General features: G+C 51.9%; 1 protein-coding gene across 2 annotated transcripts in view; it reads left to right on the plus strand.

Annotated features, from left to right (window-relative positions):
- The window catches only part of SLC39A11 (solute carrier family 39 member 11), a 282,835-nt gene that overhangs the window by 216,632 nt on the left and 46,200 nt on the right, over nucleotides 1-20,003 (plus strand). For both annotated transcript variants that reach the window (XM_052658095.1, XM_052658096.1), the window contains exon 7: nucleotides 19,931-20,000. In XM_052658095.1, the coding sequence (XP_052514055.1) occupies nucleotides 19,931-20,000 (70 nt within the window). The remainder of the gene's footprint in view (nucleotides 1-19,930; nucleotides 20,001-20,003) is intronic.

Here is a 20,003-nt window from a genome sequence, read left to right on the forward strand (position 1 = left end):
TCATAGTTCTGGAGGCAGAATGTCCAAAATCAAAGTGTTGGTGAGGCTGGTTCCCTGGTGGCTCACAGGGGTAATCTATCCAGGCCTCTCTTTCTGCACCCAGTGGCTGCTGGTGGTCTTGGCTTTTCTTACTGTGTAGACGCCTCACCCCAGTCTCTGCCTCCATCTTCAAATCGTCTCCCCCTTGGTATTTCTCTGTCTGTTTCCCCTTCTCTGCACTTACAAGGACTTGCCTTTGGATGAAAAGTGAAAGTGAAAATCGCTCAGTCGTGTCTGGCTCTTTGCAACCCCATGGACTATACAGTCCATGGAATTCTCCTGGCCAGAATACTGGAGTGGGTAGCCTTTCCGTTCTCCAGGGGATCATCCCAACCCTGGGATCGAACCCAGGTCCCCCACACTGCGGGCGATTCTTTACCAGCTGAGTTACCAGGGAAGCCCTTTAGATGTAAGGTCCATCCCAATCCAGGATGCTGTCATCTGAGATCCCAACCTTAATTACATCTGTCAAGAGCCCATTTCCAAATAAGGCCGTGTTCACAAGTGCAGGGGCCAGGATTTGGACAGATATTTTTTTGGAGGAGGTGAAACACAGTCCAGCCCACCGCAGTGCCACAGTGCGTCTTAAGAAATAGAATATTTGGTTTTCTCCCCCCAGTGGTGATGATGGAGAGTCTGGGTATCTTCTCAGGACCAAATGCCCTGAACACGTGCCCTTTAAAGGCCAGTGTCCTGGATCTGCTCCTTTCCAAGAGTACTGGTCCTATCACCTCCACTTCCTCCCTGCCCCTAACTTAAGGGTGGATTAAAAATGAGATAACATAAACCGGTGGACACTTCAGAGCATTGCCAGAGACGTGGGGTGAGAGGATGGAGTTTAATCTCCCCTCGAAAGTTTCTGGGGAAGGGTGTTCTCTGCAGTGGGTTTCCTGGGCCTGGGGAGGTGGGGTGGACCAGACTTGGGGAGCCTGGTCCTCGGCCTGGGGAGGGGGGTGGACCAGAGGAGGCCTCAGGAAGTGGTGGGACAGTGGGAAATGCTCGTGGAGCTTCAGAACTTTGTCAGGGATGATGCTTGTTTTGGTGATGGAGTTACATGTGAATCACAGGAAAGAAGATGCCAAACCTGTTTGGTGATGAGAGCTCAGGCTGAGATGATGAGTGTGGCCTAGAAAGAGAGAAGTGAATTTAAGAGCTCCTTTAAAGAAGACACTGAACACTGACCTAATGCATCGCAGAGAGCAAAAGGAAAGAACGGTTCCCGTCTGCATGGAGGGATGAACCTGTGAAGTCTGAGGACATTTCTGTGCCCCGTGACCCCTCGTACTGTGCAGGGCCTATAGGCTGCATGTAATCAGTTCAGTTCAGTTCAGTTGCTCAGTCGTGTCCGACTCTTTGCAACCCCATGAATCGCAGCACGCCAGGCCTCCCTGTCAATCACCATCTCCCGAAGTTCACTCAAACTCACATCCATCGAGTCAGTGATGCCATCCAGCCATCTCATCCTCGGTCGTCCCCTTCTCCTCCTGTCCCCAATCCCTCCCAGCATCCGCGTCTTTTCCAATGAGTCAACTCTTCACATGAGGTGGCCAAAGTACTGGAGTTTCAGCTTTAGCATCATTCCTTCCAAAGAACACCCAGGGCTGATCTCCTTTAGAGTGGACTGGTTGGATCTCCTTGCAGGTAATAAATCCCCACAAATTGAAGACCACCTCTTTCATCCTAATTTATGTTCCAGGATCTTTGGAAAACTCCAAGCCAGCCCCCCTAAATGCCTTCTAAAGACCGTCTTGCCAACTGGAGGAAAAAAATGGATGGACACTAAGTGGACGTCTGTGTGTGTGTCTCTGTGTGTGTGTGCATGCGTGATACAAACCTGATTAACTCATTGGTTCCTTCCCAGCCCCCAGAAACTGAGTGCTTCTACAATTCAGCAAGGTCAGGGCAAATGGTAAAGAGCTCTTTCATGGAGAGTGCAGCTGGGTAACAGGAAGTCAAGGTAAAAGGCTGTGCTTCCCAAGAGAAAGATCAGAAAAATCCTGAAGCATGTGAATTTGATGCACAAAAGAATGGGCACATACCTGGGAAAGATGAAAACTCTAATCCGAAAAGATACACCGCCCCGCCCGCCCCCCAACGCCGTGTTCCTGCAGCGCTGTTTATAATAGCCAAGGTGTGAAAGCTTGCCCATCAGCAGATGAGTGACTAAAGAAGACGTGTTATATGTGTGCAGTGGAATATTCCTCAACTATACAAAGAATGCGGTAGTGCCATTTGCGGCAACATGAATGGGCCTGGAGGTGATCATACTAAATGAAGTCAGTCAGAGGAAGGGGGTCACTTGCATGTGAAATCTAAAAAAAATAAGACAAGTGAACTTACCTACAAAACAGAAGCAGACTCAGAGAAGAAACTTATGATCACCAGCGGGGAAAGAGGGACAGGATAATTCAAGAATTGCCTTAGTCCAGAATACTGCTTACCCTTAGTCTCTGACCAAGTCTAAGCAATTTGGTTATCTGCTTCCCAAAGCTTCATTAGATGAGGAAGAAATTGTAAATGAAATGTGAAAGAGAAAGGTCTATCTCTGTGCAGGCCTCCTGACAGCCAGGAGATAAGAAAGCAAAAGTCCTAACGACAAGGACTGGGACATAGGATTGATGACGGCGTGCCGCTCACACAGACGCCACCTCCATCAGCAGACCAGCCGGGTGGCTCTAACGAGGACCTGGCATCCCCTCCCACGTTCAGATGCCCGAGGCCATCGCGTCTCTCGTCCTCACATGGTAATGAGTGTTTCCGAGCCGATTCTGAGTCATCGGTGCAGACATGAAATTCAATTAAATGAAGGATGCGGGAAGATGAGTTGTTTTGTGAGAGTAGCTTCTATCAAAATGAAGGAAAATAGCCGTGCTTAAGGGTGGACCCTCAGCTGCAGGAAAAACCCTGTTAGTTAGATTGTTCGAGGTGACTTCACGACCCTGGACCCCCACCAGCTTGGCACCTGTAGGGGACAGGTGATGGAATGTGTGTGTCTGTATTAGTCACTCAGTTGTATCTGAGCCTGCAACCCCATGGACTGTAGCCCACCAGGCTCCTCTGTCCCTGGGATTCTCCAGGCGAGAATACTGGAGTGAGTTGCAATTTCTTCCTCCAGGGGATCTTCCCAACCCAGGGCTTTAATCTACGTCTTCTGCGACTCCTGCATTGCAGGTGGATTCTTTACCGCTAAGCCACCAGGGAAGTCTGTAGAATGGGGTGGATGACGTCTTCTTTGAAATCAACAGCCTGTCCCTAGGTTTTGCCTAATGCCTGCCCTGCACAATCCCAGGACGGTTTGCATCTGGGAAATGTCAGGTGCACTGACATTGGCTGGAGGGAGAAAGAATGGAGGTGGTGTCTGTGGGTCCTGCCAGGGTCCAAGCATCTGTCTGGGATGGGCACCAAATGGACTTCCCGGGGTCGGGGGTGTGCATGACTGCTCTCTGCCATCTGGTGCTTGCACACGCATGCCCCAGCCTCGGTGTCTGTAATCACGTCTCCCCTATCTGCATCTCCCCGCTCTTCCTGGATGAGCCTGATCCATGGAGAGGTAACATGTGGCAGCTATGTGGGATCTGCCTGGAAAAGAAGCTTTCATGGATAACTCAGAGCCACGAGGGACCTGGGGAGGCCTGGTGGAGGAGTTCTGTGAATACCCACGGTCATTCAGAAGCCAGTGCAGATAGAGCGCTGGCGGGCACCAAACTCTCCCAGCCGCTGAAGAGCAGGACTGAAAATCTCATCCCTTGGGACTTCCCTGGTGGTCCAGTGGTTCAGAATCCACCTTGCAATGCAGGGGACACAGGTTCGATCCCTGGTCTGGGAGCTAAGATCCCCCCTTCCATGGAACAGCTAAGTCCGTGTGCCTCAACTACCCAGCCCACTCGCTCTGGAGCCCCCCGGCCGCCACCAAGTGAGCCTGCATGCCACCACTAGAATGTCCACGTGGAAAAGACCCCGCCTGCCTGCACCTGAGACCTGGCAGAGCCAGCCCCACTCCAGAGAAGGACAATAGCCTGCTTCTTCAAGGCAGACCAGAAAGCATGCCTTGAGGTTTAAAGCCTGGCCTTGGGCTCAGGGCAGGGCGGTTCCTGAGTGATGACGCTTGAGGATCACTCACTGAAATTGGCTGGTTCCTTGCAGCCTGGCTTCCTGCAGCTGCCCCCAGGTAAATTACTCACCGTGATGGGTACAGTGCCACCATGATGGTCTTATAAGATGCAGTCCCTTGGGGCAGACTGTTTCCTGGAGACTTCTGTTAGGGTGTAGACTTCCCCCGGGTCAGCTCTGAGAGGTCTTTCAACCTTGTCTAGTTGTGTTCTGGACTCGGTTCCCCAAGGCTTCCCTTTGGCAGTGGTAACACCAATCTGTCATGGTTGTTGCAAACGCAGCTTCCCTGCCCCTTGCTTCACTGAATCTGTAGTGGGTGTTTTTGAGGCAGGCCGTGGATGACTCAGGTGCAGCCCATCCAAGGACCAGCTGGGAGGTCCAGCTACCTGGAAACTGGCCTCCAGGGGACTGGGGTCTTAGCCATCCTCCAGGCTTAGAACCACAGAAGCGGTTACAGAGGCAGGGGTGAAAATGCTACTTGGGGTGCGCTCCCCAGGGAAGGGTCTCAGAGATGGAAAGGGGGCTGTGGAAAGCAAGTGGAGCAAAGGAAAGGACTGGGAGTGATGGGAGAAGTGGGTAGTCACGTTAGCCAGAGCTTTATCTTCCTTCCTGGTGTGTGGCCAGGCTCCATTCCTCCCTGGAAGTTGAGACAGGGCATGAGTTAGAAGATGTTCCACCCATCGTGAAACAGAACAGAGGGGCGAGGTCTCAAGGCCTGAGCCTCGTGGAGAGGAAAAGAGGGCAGGAAAGGAAGAAAGTGGCCTTTTCTGAGCTCTAGGTCCTCTCAGGCTAATGAGATGTCCCCCAACCTCGGCTTACAAAGAAGAATAAAGCAAGCTAGCCTAAATGGCGAATGTGTACAGTAGATTCAGACAGATGGGAGGTGTTCAAACCAGAGGCTACTGTTTCCTGTTCAAAGAAACTTTTTAATTTTTTTGATAAAGGGGCACAAAAGTGGCTCATTTGTCAGCCGTTGATTGTGTTGCTGTCTGATTGGGTCCATGGAGCCAACTGACACCCCCGAATAATGCGAGATTGGGAGCCCCTTTGAGTTGCAGTCAGGCGAGTCTGTTTTCCTTTATTTGGTGAACAGGGGACTTAGCAGGATCTTAGCGGGCGGACTCAGGTTATTCCAAGGAGATATTGCCTTGGCCAGTTTAATTATCTGCTGCTCTGTTTTGCTTTTGCAAAACAAGGAGCTCTAACGGGAGCCCTGCTCTTTAGTTGCCTGGAAACTGGTGCTTTTAGTACCCAAAGTCATCACCAAGCCCTTCTAGGGGAGGCCAGGAGAGCCACAAGCTCTCCCAAGCCATCAATTTCTTGGGAGCCAGGCGTGAATCAGCGAAGCAAGAAGAGGAGGTGTTGTGCCCCACAGCTGCAGACGGCTCGAGTCCCTGCGTTTCCATAGACCAAGTCAGCGGGCAGCCTGAGGGTGCAGAGAACCCACAGAGACCAAGAAAGGTGCCGTGACATCGTGTAACCCAAGAGACACAGGCACCCAGGGCGGTCCATTGGAAGCCAGAGCAGCTTGGACTTCAGAGCCGTCCCCGCTGGTCCTTCCGGCCTGGTTCATATGGGCCCTCGCTCTCTGGCTTTCTAGGTCCACAGCCAGGTTGATAGGAAGTGCCCATACCTGCTGCCGCGGGCCCCGTCCGTAGGCCAGACTGCTTCTGCCAGTTCAGAAGCCTCAGGGAAGGTTGGCTTTGTGGCTTCTTCCAGCTACCCCCGACCCCTCCACCTTCCTTGAAGAAGTGTCTGCCTAATTCTTGGTTAAGCCCGAAGTTTCTCCCAGGTGGACAGGTCAGTGATGGTCAAAATGTTCAGCTCGTCTTCTATAAGTTGTGGAGGTCAGCCTCGTGCCAGGTCTGGTTCACATCACAGCCCGGGCACCATGACACCCCCTGGGCGAGTGGTGGGGGACCCGCTCTCTCCTGGTCTGTAGAAGACGCACCCCGAAGTGCAGACCAGCAGAGGGCAAAGGCAGGCCACCCCACCCTGCGCCCCAGGACAGTTTGTGCCGAAGCCAAGATTCTCCAGCCAGCCCTCCCGGACCCAAGAAGATCTGCGCTTCTCTCGCTTTCCTCCCCCTCTGTTCTTGCGCTCACTCCTTCTCTGCACGGCGCTCATCTGTTTCACTCCGTCTTTCCCTGCCTCGAGCCCAGCCCTGTGCTGTGGGCAGCCCGTCATCAGAGCGGGTGATAAACCCAGCCCGCGCTCGGGAGTCTATGACCTGTCTGTCCCCACTCTCCCCTCCTTCTGTCTCTCCCCGACCCTGCCGTCCCCCCACAGCTGAGTCCTGTCTCCCGGGGACCGGGCTCCCTTCCCCGCCTCCTCCCTTCACCCGGATGACAGACAGCATTTTCTCAAGCAGGGTCTGTCATTCTGCGTGTGGATTTGAACACCCGCCGTCTGGCTTCCAGGGTCGTAGAGATACAGGAGACGGTCAATGCAGGGCTGTGGTCACTGAGTCGTGCCCTCAAGGTGCTTTGAATCACTTTTATGGGTCATTGCTTCTGGTTTCCCTTCAGCCAATTGTTTTGACTTGCCTCGTTCACAGTCCGTATTTGGTATAGCTCAGGAAACCTCCTGTGTGTGCCCACGCATGTCTCAACCAAGATGGGTTCTACCAGAAAGGCCTATGGGTAGCCTGGCATTAGTTAGCGTCACTCCCCAAGTAGCTTCGAGACATGGTGGGGTCTCTTTTTATATCAGAGTAATCTATATAAAAAAAGATGGAAGAAAATAAAGGACATGTATGCCATTGTGCTAAACCTGGGTGTACTGACTGGTGGGCAGGAGAGCTGCAAGGCCTTGAACTTGGATGTGTCAATAAGGGAACGGAGTACTCAGGTGTAATGAGCAAGGGACACGTACGGGAGCCCCAAAGACTGCCCTTCTGGGGGTACAGGGACGACAGCAGTTCACGTGGGAGTGAAAATGAGTGGAAGTATTAATCACTCAGTCGTGTCTGACTCTTTGCAACCCTATGGACTGTATTCTGCCAGGCTCCTCTGTCCATGGGATTCTCTAGGCAAGAATACTGGAGTGGGTTGCTATTTCCTCTTCCAGAGGATCTTCCCCACCCAGGGATCAAACCCGGGTGTCCCGTATTGCAGGCAGATTCTCTGCCATCTGAGCCGCCAGGACTGGGGAGTGATCACAGCTCTGTCCGTGGTGGCTGCAGTCAGCCCTCCTCTGCCCTCCCGAGGAGGGGTCTTCAGCGAAGACTCGAGCAGCACTTTCCCTGAGCAGCGTTGCTGGAAAGGGCTCAGGAGAGGAGGGCGAGCCCCAGAAGACAGCTTTTCATCTCAGACGTGGCACCTGGCCAGGTGAATGATGGCCTGGGAGAATACTGTTGGGACACTCGTATTTCGTGGGAAACAAGGAAGGATGGAAAGGCACTCTGCTCCCTGGAGGAGAGGCGCCCGGGTGGTGGAGAGGTGCCTGCCTTCTGGGGGCCTGGGGTGAGGGCCACACTCGCTCTCTGCAAAGCTGCTCTTTTTTTTAAATCTCTCCAGGCTTTTGACACCATCCTCCCTTTTTTTTCTGATGACCAGTTTATTGCACTTTAAAAATCAACACGATGTGAGATGTTAACACTTTCCTGGACTGTCTGACATCTGAAAACCACTCTTTCTGTAAATCACACATTGATTTTTTTTTTTCTTTCTCAATTCTGTACTGCATTTGGCTTTAGCCGTGGCTTACGGGCACATTACAGCGCCGTCTGTTTTATTAGGAATCTGAGCCCTGTGCTTTATTATCCATCGTCCCGTCTTCTCACTGATGGTGCCTGGCGTGAAACCAGAGGCGGCTCTAGGAAACTTTAAAGAGAATCCACCAGACCATGAGGCTCAGCTCGGAGGCTCTGTCATCCAGGGCAAGGCTGGTTCCCGGGGAGAGGAGCCAGCCTGCGGCAAGGGCAGCCTGCAGGGCCAGGCCTCTCCCATTCCCCACTTCTTCCTCCGGGTTTCCTCCTGCAACGGGTAACACATCAGTGAGCCTCCACAGACACCTGTGCTTCCGGCTCCGCGTTGTTCCCTGAAGGATAGGGCTATTTTCAGGATTTTTTTTTTTTTTAATGAGAAGAACATAAAAAGTATACAGCGGTACCTGGCATGTGGTAAATGCTAAATGATGTTGACTATTATTTTTGTAATCATTAATCACAATCAGATTATACATTTATCACAGTCCCTTGAGTGAAAGTGTTAGTCATTCAGTCATGTCCGACTCTTTGCAACCCCATAGACTGTAGCCCGCCAGGCTCCTCTGTTCATGGAATTCTCCAGGCAAGAATACTGGAGTGGGCTGCCATTCCCTTCTCCAGGGGATCTTCCCAACTCGGGGACCAAACCTGGGTCTCCTGCATCGCAGGTGGATTCTTTACCATCTGGGCCACCAGGGAAGCCCAGGTTGCCTGTTATTTTTGTCACCATTAATTATAACCAGGTTATCCATGTATCACAGTCCCTTGCAGTTTACCCATGTGCAGAATGACGATGAGAAAGCCAGCCTGACTTGTAAGTGCAGGCTATGCATGTGTTTACCATCAGCAGGAGCTTAATGCACCCTTATTACGATGGAAACCATGGGCTTCCCAGGAGGCTCAGTGGTGAAGAGTCCATCTACCAGTGCAGGAGACGTAGGAGAAGCGGGTTCGATCCCTGGGTTAGGGAGAGTGCAGCCCACGCTAGTGTTCCTGCCTGGGGCATCCCACGGACAGAGCCTGGCAGGCCACAATCTTTAGGGCCACAAAGAGTCAGAAACCACTGAGCTCGCACACACACAAACACACCGAATGCGTTTCCCATCGGAGCCTGAGGCCAGGAGCCAGCATGGCACCTTCCACCCACCACCGCCGCCGTCTTGTTAGTGGCCAGATCTGAGAATTCACCTTTGGTTTTCTCTTGCCTTTCCCCGCCTCCCCCCTTTCTTGGCTGCTCTGGGTCTTCACTGGGACATGCTGGGCCTCTAGTTCCAGAGCTTGGGCTTAGCTGCCCTGCAGCTTGTGGGATCTTAGTACCCCCACCAGGGGTTGAGCCCAAGTCCTATGCATTGGAAAGTGAATTCTTAACCACTGAGCCACCTGGGAAACCTCACTCTTGTTGGGTGAGTGTTACATTACCCTCCCTGGTCTCTTGTGCAGGTCTTAGGGTAGTTCATGGAAGGACACGCTAAGTGGTCTCCAGCCCCTCGGTACCACCGTCACGCCTAAGTTTGCACCCCACCTTCCACCACAAGACCCTGTAGCCTCTGTTGCCAAGAGGAGCCCCCATGGGCTCTGATTCCCGTCCACCCTCCAGCTGCCAACCATGGATCTGGGCTCCAGAGGCTGGTGAAAACCTTCTCATTATCTCGCTACCAGCGCCGAGCCAAGCTCTGAGTCACCCTGTCCTTTGCAGGATGAGAGAGGGAGAGACAAAATCTGTTTTTGAGGGGAACCTTAGAACACAAAGATGAAGGCAAAGATGAAACTGACAAATATGTCATTACCAGCTTGAAAAACAGCCAGCTTGCGACTGAACTGCTTTTAAAAGTTGGTGGGTGCGGGGGTGGCTTGCTGGTGATTTCATTGGAAAGGGAGGCGACACTGGCCGGCCCAGCTCCCCAAGAGCTGCATGTCAGTGGAGGGGGGAGGGTACCTCCGTCAGACTGACGTGGTTCCCCGTCCCGGGGTGGGTGACCCTTTGTGGCGGGTCTGCAGAACCCCGTGACTAACCGCTGTCTCCCACCCCTGCCGTCATTCACTTTTCCTCTTCTTTCCAGGCTACAAGCGGCAGACGTTTGATACAGCTGTCACTAAGTGCAGGGTCCGACCCAAACTCCCGATCTGGGAACAAGAGTCGGGTGACTTGCAGCCCCGTCACTCGGTCCAGCCCCAGTGGTCCCCGCACTGTCTGCTTGCTGATGCCGATTATGCTCATCTTGTTCATGAGACAGACCCTGGGGCTCCCTTAGGGGAAAGCAAGCCATCACAGGGGAATACCAAGGGCTGGAACTACAGGAGGAAGTCTGCCACCCTTGCTAATGACCCAGGGCCCAGGACCAGTGCACAGTCCCCTGGGTGGGGGCAGGTGTCCGCTTCAGTTACAGTTACGGATGAATAAAGGGAGGTTTGGGGTAGGATGGGGTGGTGGTTAGGACATCATTCTAGACAGTAGACATGCCCTTTGCCCTGGGAAAATGCAGAAGAGTTTTACCCTCATTTCCATCACTGCTTTGCCACTCTGGAGGTCCAGGGCTCGCAAGCCAAGGGGGACAGCATGGCACACCGCTCCCCCCATACCCCCTCCTTGCTGTGACCCCACTTTCACCTCCCACCTCCCCAGAAGACCAGCCATCGTGACGGCCCCTCACTCGGCCACATGGGGCATCCTTGGAGAGATACTTGACGAGGCTCAGAGACAGGCTTGAGGACGGAGTAGAAGTGGTCATGGGGAGAGTCCTGTGGTTGGCCCCCTTTGGGCTCTTCGCTTCAGAGCATGTGGTAAAGCTGTTGGATCTGAAAGAAATGAATAAACCATCATCAAGGGAGATTGGAGAGGACGAGGCAAACAGAGGCAGTGGAAGCAGCTGACAAGTAACCACGTCTGCCAGGTTGTTGCAGGCAGGGGGCCCGAGTGCGGGCTCTGGTCTAACGCTCAGAAATGAATTGTCCGAGGAGACACACGTGTTGACAAAGTGAGGGACTTTATTGGGAGGGGCCCCGGGGGGAGAGCAGCAGGCGAGGGAAGCCGGAGGACGGCCCTGCCTCGTGGCTCGCAGCCTCGGGTTGATGGTGCTGGGGTTAAATTCCAGGTTGTCTCTGCCCAATTGTTCTGACTCAGGGTCGTTCCTGGTAGCTTGAGCATCGCTCAGTAGTTAGATTCTAGCCAAAAGGGTTCTGGGAGGTTCATGGGACGCATGCACTGGGACCCCCTCTCTCCCTTTGCCCTTTCCCCAGTTCTTCTGGTTGGCGGTAACTTGTTAGTTCTGCGTTCCTGACCAGGACCTCCTGCTGTGAGATAACTCATACAGGTGGTTTACCGTGATGCTTGGAAAGGGCAGGCGGTTTCGGTCAGTGGTTCCTGTAACAAGGTGACCTGAGCTCCTGGGAGGCAGGACTGGGTGTGACCAGGTGAGCTGGGGCTGCCTTGTTGCACTGGGTACTGCCCCCCAGCTTCCCAATCTAGGAAGTTCCACTAAGCTTCAATTCAGAAATCGCTTCTTCCATGCAGCCCTCCCTGATTCTTCCAAATCAGGCTGGCCATTCCTTCTTAGAGGGCGGCTTCCTTGGCTAGAACATCTGTGTTTCAGTGCACCTGCAGTTCTAAGCAGATGCTTGGGAGGGATGGAGTAAGCAGTCAGTAAGTCCTGTGAGTTGAATAAGATGCACAGAAGAGTGAATGTCCTTTTATTAAAATACGGTGATGTGATGGGGAGACGGGTTTGAGACTAGCTTGTTCTGTGCTGTGCTTAGTTATTCAGCTGTGTCCGACTCTTTGTGACCCTGTGGATTGCAGCCCGTCAGGTTTTCCTCTCTCCATGGGATTTTCCAGGCAAAAATACTGGAGTGGGTTGCCAGCCCTCCTTCAAGGGGTCTTCCCAACCCAGGGATTGAACCCACATCTCCTGCACTGGCAGGTGGGTTCTTTACCACTAGCACCCCCTGGGAAGCCCCAGCTTAGAAAGCTCTTAATTATCTTGAATTCTCCCAGGCAGTATTCCCAAGGAAAAAAAGTCCTACAAAACACAGGTTCTGCAAGATGTTAACAGGTGTTAGCTAATAAAAGGGTTCTGGTGTCAACTCCATTTGGAAAACAAAGTTGTACAGGTTTCTTCACTGCAGGTAATTCTTCAGGCCTTAAAGGTTCAGGTGAAATCTGAATATTCAAGGTTTCCAGAACTCATTAGGTTGGACCATATGAGATTTCTGTTTTATAGTCCCAGAAAAAAAAAAAAGCAACAGTTAAATAGCAGTGATTTCAGATGGTTCAATGCAATATTTGACTACAGAACCCATTTCTGTGGTTACTGGAGCTCCCTGGGGCTCCTTTTGGAAAACATTGATGTGCAGGACCTTGGTTTTCCTTTTGGAGGAGGGGAGGGAGATGAGGCTGAGAAAGGAGATGGCAGCCCACTCCAGTATTCTTGCCTGGAGACTCCGATGGACAAAGGAGCCTGGCGGGCTGCAGTGTGTGGGGTCACAAAGAGCTAGACACGACTGAAGTGATTTAGCATGCAGGCACGTACGCATGCACGCAAGAAGATGGGGAGGCGGCTGGAGGGTTCACAGATGAGAATCTGAGTCACATGGAAAGCCTTTCCACGGTTATAGCCTCTCCCTGGAAATCCTGGTATGACTGTCTCCACCTCCACCGCACAGCAGCCATCTGCAAACCACAGTCTAGGGTGAGAACGCTCTAGAAAAACCAAACGTTTATCTGCTGGAGCAGGCCGTAGGCCTACATCCTCAATCCCAAACAAGCAACAGTCCAGATGGGCCCGGAAAGCCAGGGCAGCCACAGCAAGCAGGAGTGAGCAGACGCCACGGAGCCTGGAGCTCCCTTGGCCTGCTGGTTGTCTGTCTGTTGTTGAAGAAGAGAGCGGTGTTTGAGCAGGCGGGGAAGGAGGGGCTGCGGTGGGTCTACGGAAGCATGGTCAGGGCAGCACACACCGCTTCTTTGGGGGAACCCTGACAGCAGCGTGTCCACGGCCACCTGGTGCCTGTCAAGGGCCGGCTTTGCTAACCTGAGGTTAGCCGTGTGGGTGTCTTTCCAGGTGCCTGTTGGCCACCTGCATGTCTTCCTTGGAAAACATTTGTTCAGGCCTTCTGCCCACTTTTCAATCAGGTTGTTTGGTTTTCGGACAGTGACTTGGATGCCGTTGATGTAGTTTGGGTACTGACCCGCTACTGGTCGTATCCTTTGCAAGTATCTCCTCCCATTCAGAGGGCTGTCTTTTCCTTCTGTCAGTGGGTTCCTTTGCTGTGTGAGAGCTTTCAAGTGTAATTGGTGAAGCGCTTTCAAATCTCAGCCTTCTTTTTAGAACGCTGACCGCCCGCCCCCCGCCGCCCTGCATTGGGGTCACAACAACGTCATAGTCGTCACCTCCCCCCCCATTCTCCAGGGGTAGCCCGTGTCTGTCTTGCATCCTGCCCCCCATAGGAAACACAGGATTGGACATATCAGGCAGGAGAGCAGATTCTCCAGGAATGCAGGAGCTGGTGATGAGGCCGGTCAGGGGAGGATTTTCTGAGCGCCCGCTCATCTGTCTTTAGCATGTCTTGAATCAAATCTGACATTAATTAAAAGCAGGCCTCTGGGCTCAGAGCACCTTGCTGGCTGAGTTGAATATTTTATTACTATCTGGCATTTACACCGGACTTTAAATTTGCCAAGTGTTTCACGGTGATTTACGGGGCCGTCTTTGCCTCCCCTCTGCGGGGTGCTCGCCTGTTCTGTCACGAGTCAGCAGTTTGCTCCAAGGCCATTCTCCATCCTCCTCTTGCTTGCTGCTGCTTTCACTCCTGCTTCTCCAGTTAGTCCTCGAGAGATGCTTCATCCTGGTGGGTTTAGTCCTAACCGTCCTGCCAGCTTCTTTGCCCATCTGTTTTTGTATTTTTTTTTTAACCACAGTTAAAAGTCACAATTGGGGAAGGAAGGAAGGACAATAGTAGCTAATTAAGACCAGGGCGTGCTCATTCACTCGGTAGTTCCGACTCTGCAGCCCCATGGACTTCCCTGCAGGCTTCTCTGTCCATGGGATTCTCCAGGCAAGAATCCTGGAGTAGGTTGCTACTTCTTATCCCAGGGGATCTTCCCGACCCAGGGATCGAACCCACCTCTCTTGCATCTCCTGCACTGGCAGGTGGGTTCTTTACCACTAGTACCACCTGGGAAGCCCTAGAAAGTTAACCCCTAGAAGATGGAATGAATGCCAGAAAGGAATCAGGAAGAAGTCCACTTGGCCTTGGGACCATCCTCTTCAAATGGGAAGAGTTTAAAGCCTTAGGCTTGCTCTTCCTTCTTATTACATAGCAACCTGATTATATAGAGAATACTGTGTTAGCACCCTGATATTGTAAATTTACTTTTTATCTGGATTGAATTTTTTGAATTGTCTTGAGGATAAGTCATAAATGAAATATTATCTACAGAGCAATATCAAATGCCGTAATTTTGATAAAGGTGGAAATAAAGCAGAGGTGGGAAGCATATGTTCTGCGTTCCTCAACATTTATAAGGGACACTCAACAGTAAGACTGATAGGGAAGAAACCATGGAGCTATCAACAGACTCTCTAAATCAATACTGTGATAAAACTTAAGAAACCAATATATTAATATGGTATTTAAAGTGACAGTGGTACCCATCAGAGAATTGAAAGTCAGAATTGTTAAGAAATATATTGCCTCTTGGGAGTAAAACTAAGGATAGGGAATCGGAGGTAGGGAAATGATTACTTTAGACTTTCTCTGAGCATCCTGAGTTTTTTTCCAAGTGAAAGTATATCAGCATGATTAAAAGGCAGTAGGCATTGTGATTGAAAGCAGCCACTTTTAAATTTCAAAATCAGAGTGTGACGTGAAGCCTCTTTTTGTGCCTAAAGTCTTAGAAAAAGTAAAACTGGAAGACGGGTTTAGGAAAAAACCGTGGTGTTGAAAGGGTGTGGGTCCATCTCAGACACAGGAAGGAAGGGCAGAGGTGCAGTCAGGCTTCAGGCTCCGGGGATAAATCAGACAGAGACATAAACACTTCAGGGCCAATTTTCTTGCTGTCATCGTGCCCGTGACATTCTCTCCTCCTGCAGGTCAGCTTTGTCTACAAGACGTGGACTCAGGAGAACACAGCCCCTGACCTTTCCACGCTGTGCGTGATGACCCAAGGCTGGGCGGGCGGGTTCACCCATCAGAGCCACGACCACGTGGGGCCCGCCCAGAGGAGCGCCGAGGGCCCCCACCTGGCACCTGGCGATCACAGAACTGGGCTCGGGGAGGCAGAGAGTGGATTTCCTCCTCTGTTAACCTCCCAGTAAGAAAACAAGGACCACCCCCACCGGCCTCGAGAGCCGCACGCATTGTACTAGATACCATCTGCCTTCAGTGCCGCAAAGCATGACAGTGATCTGAGGCGTCAAAGTCTTTTCTTTGTCTGGTTTTTGGAAATGCTTTGGTGGGAGTCAAGTATGGGGAGGGATAAACAGGTTATTCATCATCCTAAAAGAACTGCCAAAGTCTAATTTCATGCAGAAGTCCTCCAAGGGGCTTTAAAAAAAATGTCTCTTCCCAGTTTCTTAGAGGAATCATAAAACCATGACTATGTGGCCCCCTGCACCTCCAAAGGTGTCCCCTACAAGGAGTTAGTTGTACCTTGACTCTGCTTGTGGGGCAGAGTGTGGCCAGGCGCACCCACAGCGATGAAGGTGTGCCTCTCAGGCAGCTGGCCCCAGGGTGCCCTTCCCTCCAGCAAGGCTGTTCGAAAGCGTCGATTCTTTGGTGCTCAGCCCTCTTTATGGTCCAACTCTCACATCCATACATGACTACTGGAAAAACCATAGCTTTGACTCTACGGACCTTTATTGGCAAAGCAATGTCTCTGCTTTTTAATACGCTGTCTAGGGTTGTCATAGCTTTTCTTCCAAGGAAAAAGTATCTTTTAATTTCATGGCTGCAGTCACTGTCCACAGTGATTTTGGAGCCCAAGAAAATAAAATACGTTCTTTGTATAACCAAATCACTTCGTCGTACAAGAGTAATTAGCAATGTTGTAAATCAACTATATTTCAATAAAAATAAGTAAATAAGAAAATAAATAATAAATAAGAGAAAAAGAATTGGAGTTAAATCCACCTCTTCTGGAACACCTCTATTTTTCATCTTTCCCAACACTTAACTTCATCCCATATGAACAGCAGGGTTCACAAACCACAGTAGAAAAGTGTGTCAAACTACTTTTTCTAAAAAAAGATAAGTTTACATTGATAACTTCCATCCTTTATTGGACCTTTTCAAGACCCCATAGGAATTCCATGGCAATGGAATTCTGTGGCAATACCTAGTTGGATAGACCAATATTTTCTTTAATCAATGTGTGATATTTCAGAGTTCCCATTTTCTTGGGTTTCCTTCCCACAGGCCAGGAAGGGGAATTCACATATTGGGGGCCAGTATCCCCCAAAGCCTCCTCAAGCTGTGGGATCAGCTTGGCAGGAAGGCAGCAGGACTGCCTGTGGTGTGTGAGTCCTTGATGGCCGGGAGGGGACACCTACTGTCGTGTGGTAAGCACTGCCCCCTCACCTGGCCTGATGTCCATCTCCCAGCTTGGCAACAGTGACCAGGTGGGTGGAGGAGGGGTCTAAGCCGAGCTTGCCCAGCCCCCTTGGCAGCTCCTGAGGCCGCCCTTGTGGCCCCGTGGCCCCATCCAGCAGCTGATGCTCCAGGTTGGTTATTTGTCTGTTTTTCAGTGAGTGACCTGATCATGAATAACGTTCAGACTTGCTCCTAAAGCATAAGTAGTGGTAAAGCATCATCCGTCTAGAAGGGCCATTATCGGACAACCTGCTCCTCTCTGCTCAGCCCCTCCGTGTCTCCCCACCACAGTCCCTGACTGGGGAGTAGCCACGTGGCATGGCTGAAATACAGAAAGGGTGGATAAATGATCCGAGACAGGGGGGCTTACTTGTTCCCACCTCTGGAACAAGAGAAAACTGACTCACCCTGCAACACTGCAAGCAGAGGGGTGCAGCCCAGGGGAAGGCCCGGGATTAGCTTGCTGAAGGGAGATGGAGATGCTCTCTCCCTGGGTGGAGAGCTGGCCTCCGAAGGTGGTGGCTGCTCCCCAGTCAAGGAGGAACAGAAGGCCCGTGCCCCCCTCCCTATGGAGGGTGGGGAGAGACAGAGATTCAGGAGGGATGGGAGATCCCATGGAGGGTGGGGAGAGACGGAGATTCAGGAGGGATGGGAGATCCCATGGAGGGTGGGGAGAGACGGAGATTCAGGAGGGATGGGAGATCCCATGGAGGGTGGGGAGAGACGGAGATTCAGGAGGGATGGGAGATGGTGAGAGGCAGACCCCCCACCCGCAGAAGAGCAGAATGGGCAGATTTCGAGCTTGTTCTCGAGTTTGCCCTCGGGACTCTGACTCCCTGCATCCCCGGGGGCTTATAACCCCATGTTTGGAAGTTTGTCTTCCTTCTCTCTGCACTTGGCTTAATGGCAGCAGCTGTGAAAAGAGGCCTGGCTTACTAATAATATTCCAGCCACTTTGGATTCTTGTCTTAATTATCTCCCTGATTTGCACTTTTGGTGGAAGGCCTGGGGTGTGCACACCAGTCGCATTTTTCCCTCTTCCCTGTTTCACCCAGCGGGCTCTTTCTACCACCAGCTGGTCTTCAGTATCTGCCTTCATTCCCGTACTTGTGCTCTTGCTGGGTGGGTCATTCATCTTGGTTTCTCATTAGCTTGACTATCAGGCACTCCTCCACCTTCAGAGGCAACTGCAGTCATATTCCCTCCCTCCGTTACCTCTTCTTCCTCTCCTTTATTCCAAATCAGGGGGGAAACTGCGTTGGCCAACACCCAAGACGTGCGCACGTGTGTGCTCAGTCGTGTCCGACTCTTTGTGACCCTTTTGACTGTAGCCCTCCAGGCTCCTCTGTCCATGGGATTCTTCAGTCAAGCACTGGAGTGGGTTGCCATTTTCTCCTCCAGGGGAACCTTCCCAACCCAGGGATCAAACCCGCGTCTCCTGTGTCTCCTGCATTGCAGGGTGACTTTACCTGCTGAGCCACCTGGGAGGCCACCGTGTGTGCATTTGGCGGCAGAGGCTGTGGTACTCTGTGGGCGTGGCCAAGCTACGGGGCGGGGCAGAGGCTGTGGTACCCTGCTGTGGGTGTGGCCAAGCTACGGGGCGGGCCAGAGGCTGTGGTACCCCGCTGTGGGCGTGGCCAAGCTTCAGGGCGGGGCAGAGGCTGTGGTACCCTCTGTGGGCGTGGCCAAGCTACGAGGCGGGGCAGAGGCAGGATGCGTTCACTTTGCTCAGAACCTCCTTGGGATGTAGATACTCGGATGCCAGCCTGTGCTGCCCACACCTGGGAGAATATCTACAGCCCATCTCAGCCAACTGGGATGGTGAGGGGACTGGGGGACTGAGGGTCAAGCCTGGCTCTGCCCCTCAACGCCCTGTCACTGTGGAGGAGCCCTTTCTCTCCTACATTAGTTGGATAGCCTCCCCGCACCGCCCCCCGCCCATCTCCAGAGCTGTTGGGAGCATTAGTAAGTCAAGTGCTAAATAACTAGAAAGGGTTAGTTTGCTAATTAATGTAAGTCCTGTTGTCAGGGCTGCACTATCATTTACGTTAAATGACTCATTCGAGCAGAATCTTTAACAAAAGAGCCACCAGCTGCGGTTTATGGTTTAGAAAAGCAAGTTTTCTCAAAGGGAGGGATTGGCCCCTCTGGTGTCAGGGAACCCTGGCCAGGCTCTGCTTAGCTTTTACACCTGGTGAAGAACATTGCCCCAGAGACCCCACGCTAGCTGATGGGAGTGGGTTGTGGTCTGGGCTGTGTTGGTACAAAACAAGATTGAGAACTGCAGACTTGTGAACCCTGGGCTCCCCGAAGGTGGGAGACAGGCCCGATGGAGGCAGCTCAGATGCCCTCTAACTTTATCTTCTCGGGACCATGGACAGCTCCCGAGTTTCGAGGGCCGCGTAAGAGGCTGCCTCCCCGTGGATCGCAGGGCTGCCTGAAACCCTTAGACATATCCATCGTAGCCAGGCCTGAAATTCAGCCCCCAGTGATATGTGGAACCTCGCCAAGGACACTCATTCTTTTTGAAGCTTGTCAGATGCATCAGGCTGTCCTGAAAGTTTTGAACTTTTATTATCCAAATTCCTCCCTGGAGTGACAGCTTCTGCAGTGCCCACCCTTGGAGGAAATCTCTGAAAGAGAAAGAAAAGGACAAGAAGCTATCAAGACTGAGGAGCCTTGACCTCTGAATCGAAGCTCCCCCCTTTTTGGCAAGCGTTTTTAATTAACAAAAAGGATTAAAACAGTCAAATTCAAATAAACTCCGGGACTCAAAAAGTTCAGTTTCTCAACATCAACGTGTAACAGAAAAATCCACTGACCTTTACAAATGTAAGATTCATTCTTTACGTCAAGTTCCTTTATCTGCAGACAGAGTGGCACGCCTGTTTCAGAAATGAGCCTTTGCAGGATCTGCTTTTAACCTGTGTCATGTCATGCTGAAATCCTGCTATTCTGATTTCTTATGAAGAAGTGAAGAAACTGCCTGTTCTGAACAGCTGAATGAGTGTAAGCATGTTGAGTGACTATAAAGTATGCAAAAAGGACCATAAGCTTGCCAGTGTGATGGAGTGTGTGACTGGTTCCATGGTACCCCCACCAAGCGGGTCCGACCATGCATCTCCCCTGCCCTGGTGGGCGACAGCACTTATCCAGCCCACCGCGGCCTGCTCGTTTTGGCTTCTGAGCCAGCTTCAGTGCTGTGCGCAAGTATTGCTGTCGTTTAGTCGCTCAGTGTGTCTGACGGTTTGTGACCCCGTGGACTGTAGCCTACCAGGCTCCTCTGCCCATGGGATTCTCCAGGCAAGAACACTGGAGTGGCTTGCCATTTCCTCCTCCAGGGGATCTTCCCAAGCCAGGGATCAAACCCACATCCCCTGCATTGACTGGCGAGTTCTTACCACGGAGCCACCTGGAAAGCTGATATGCACGTGTAATATTATAGAAGAATGATTCCTAACGCCTCGTGTGTCTCTATGTCTCTTTCAGAGGGTCTTGCTGTTGGAGTTGGATTTGGGGCTGTAGGAAAGACAGCATCGGCCACCTTCGAGAGCGCCAGGTA

This window comes from Budorcas taxicolor, chromosome 19, assembly GCF_023091745.1.
Source record: "Budorcas taxicolor isolate Tak-1 chromosome 19, Takin1.1, whole genome shotgun sequence".
Taxonomy (NCBI): Eukaryota; Metazoa; Chordata; class Mammalia; order Artiodactyla; family Bovidae; genus Budorcas; species Budorcas taxicolor.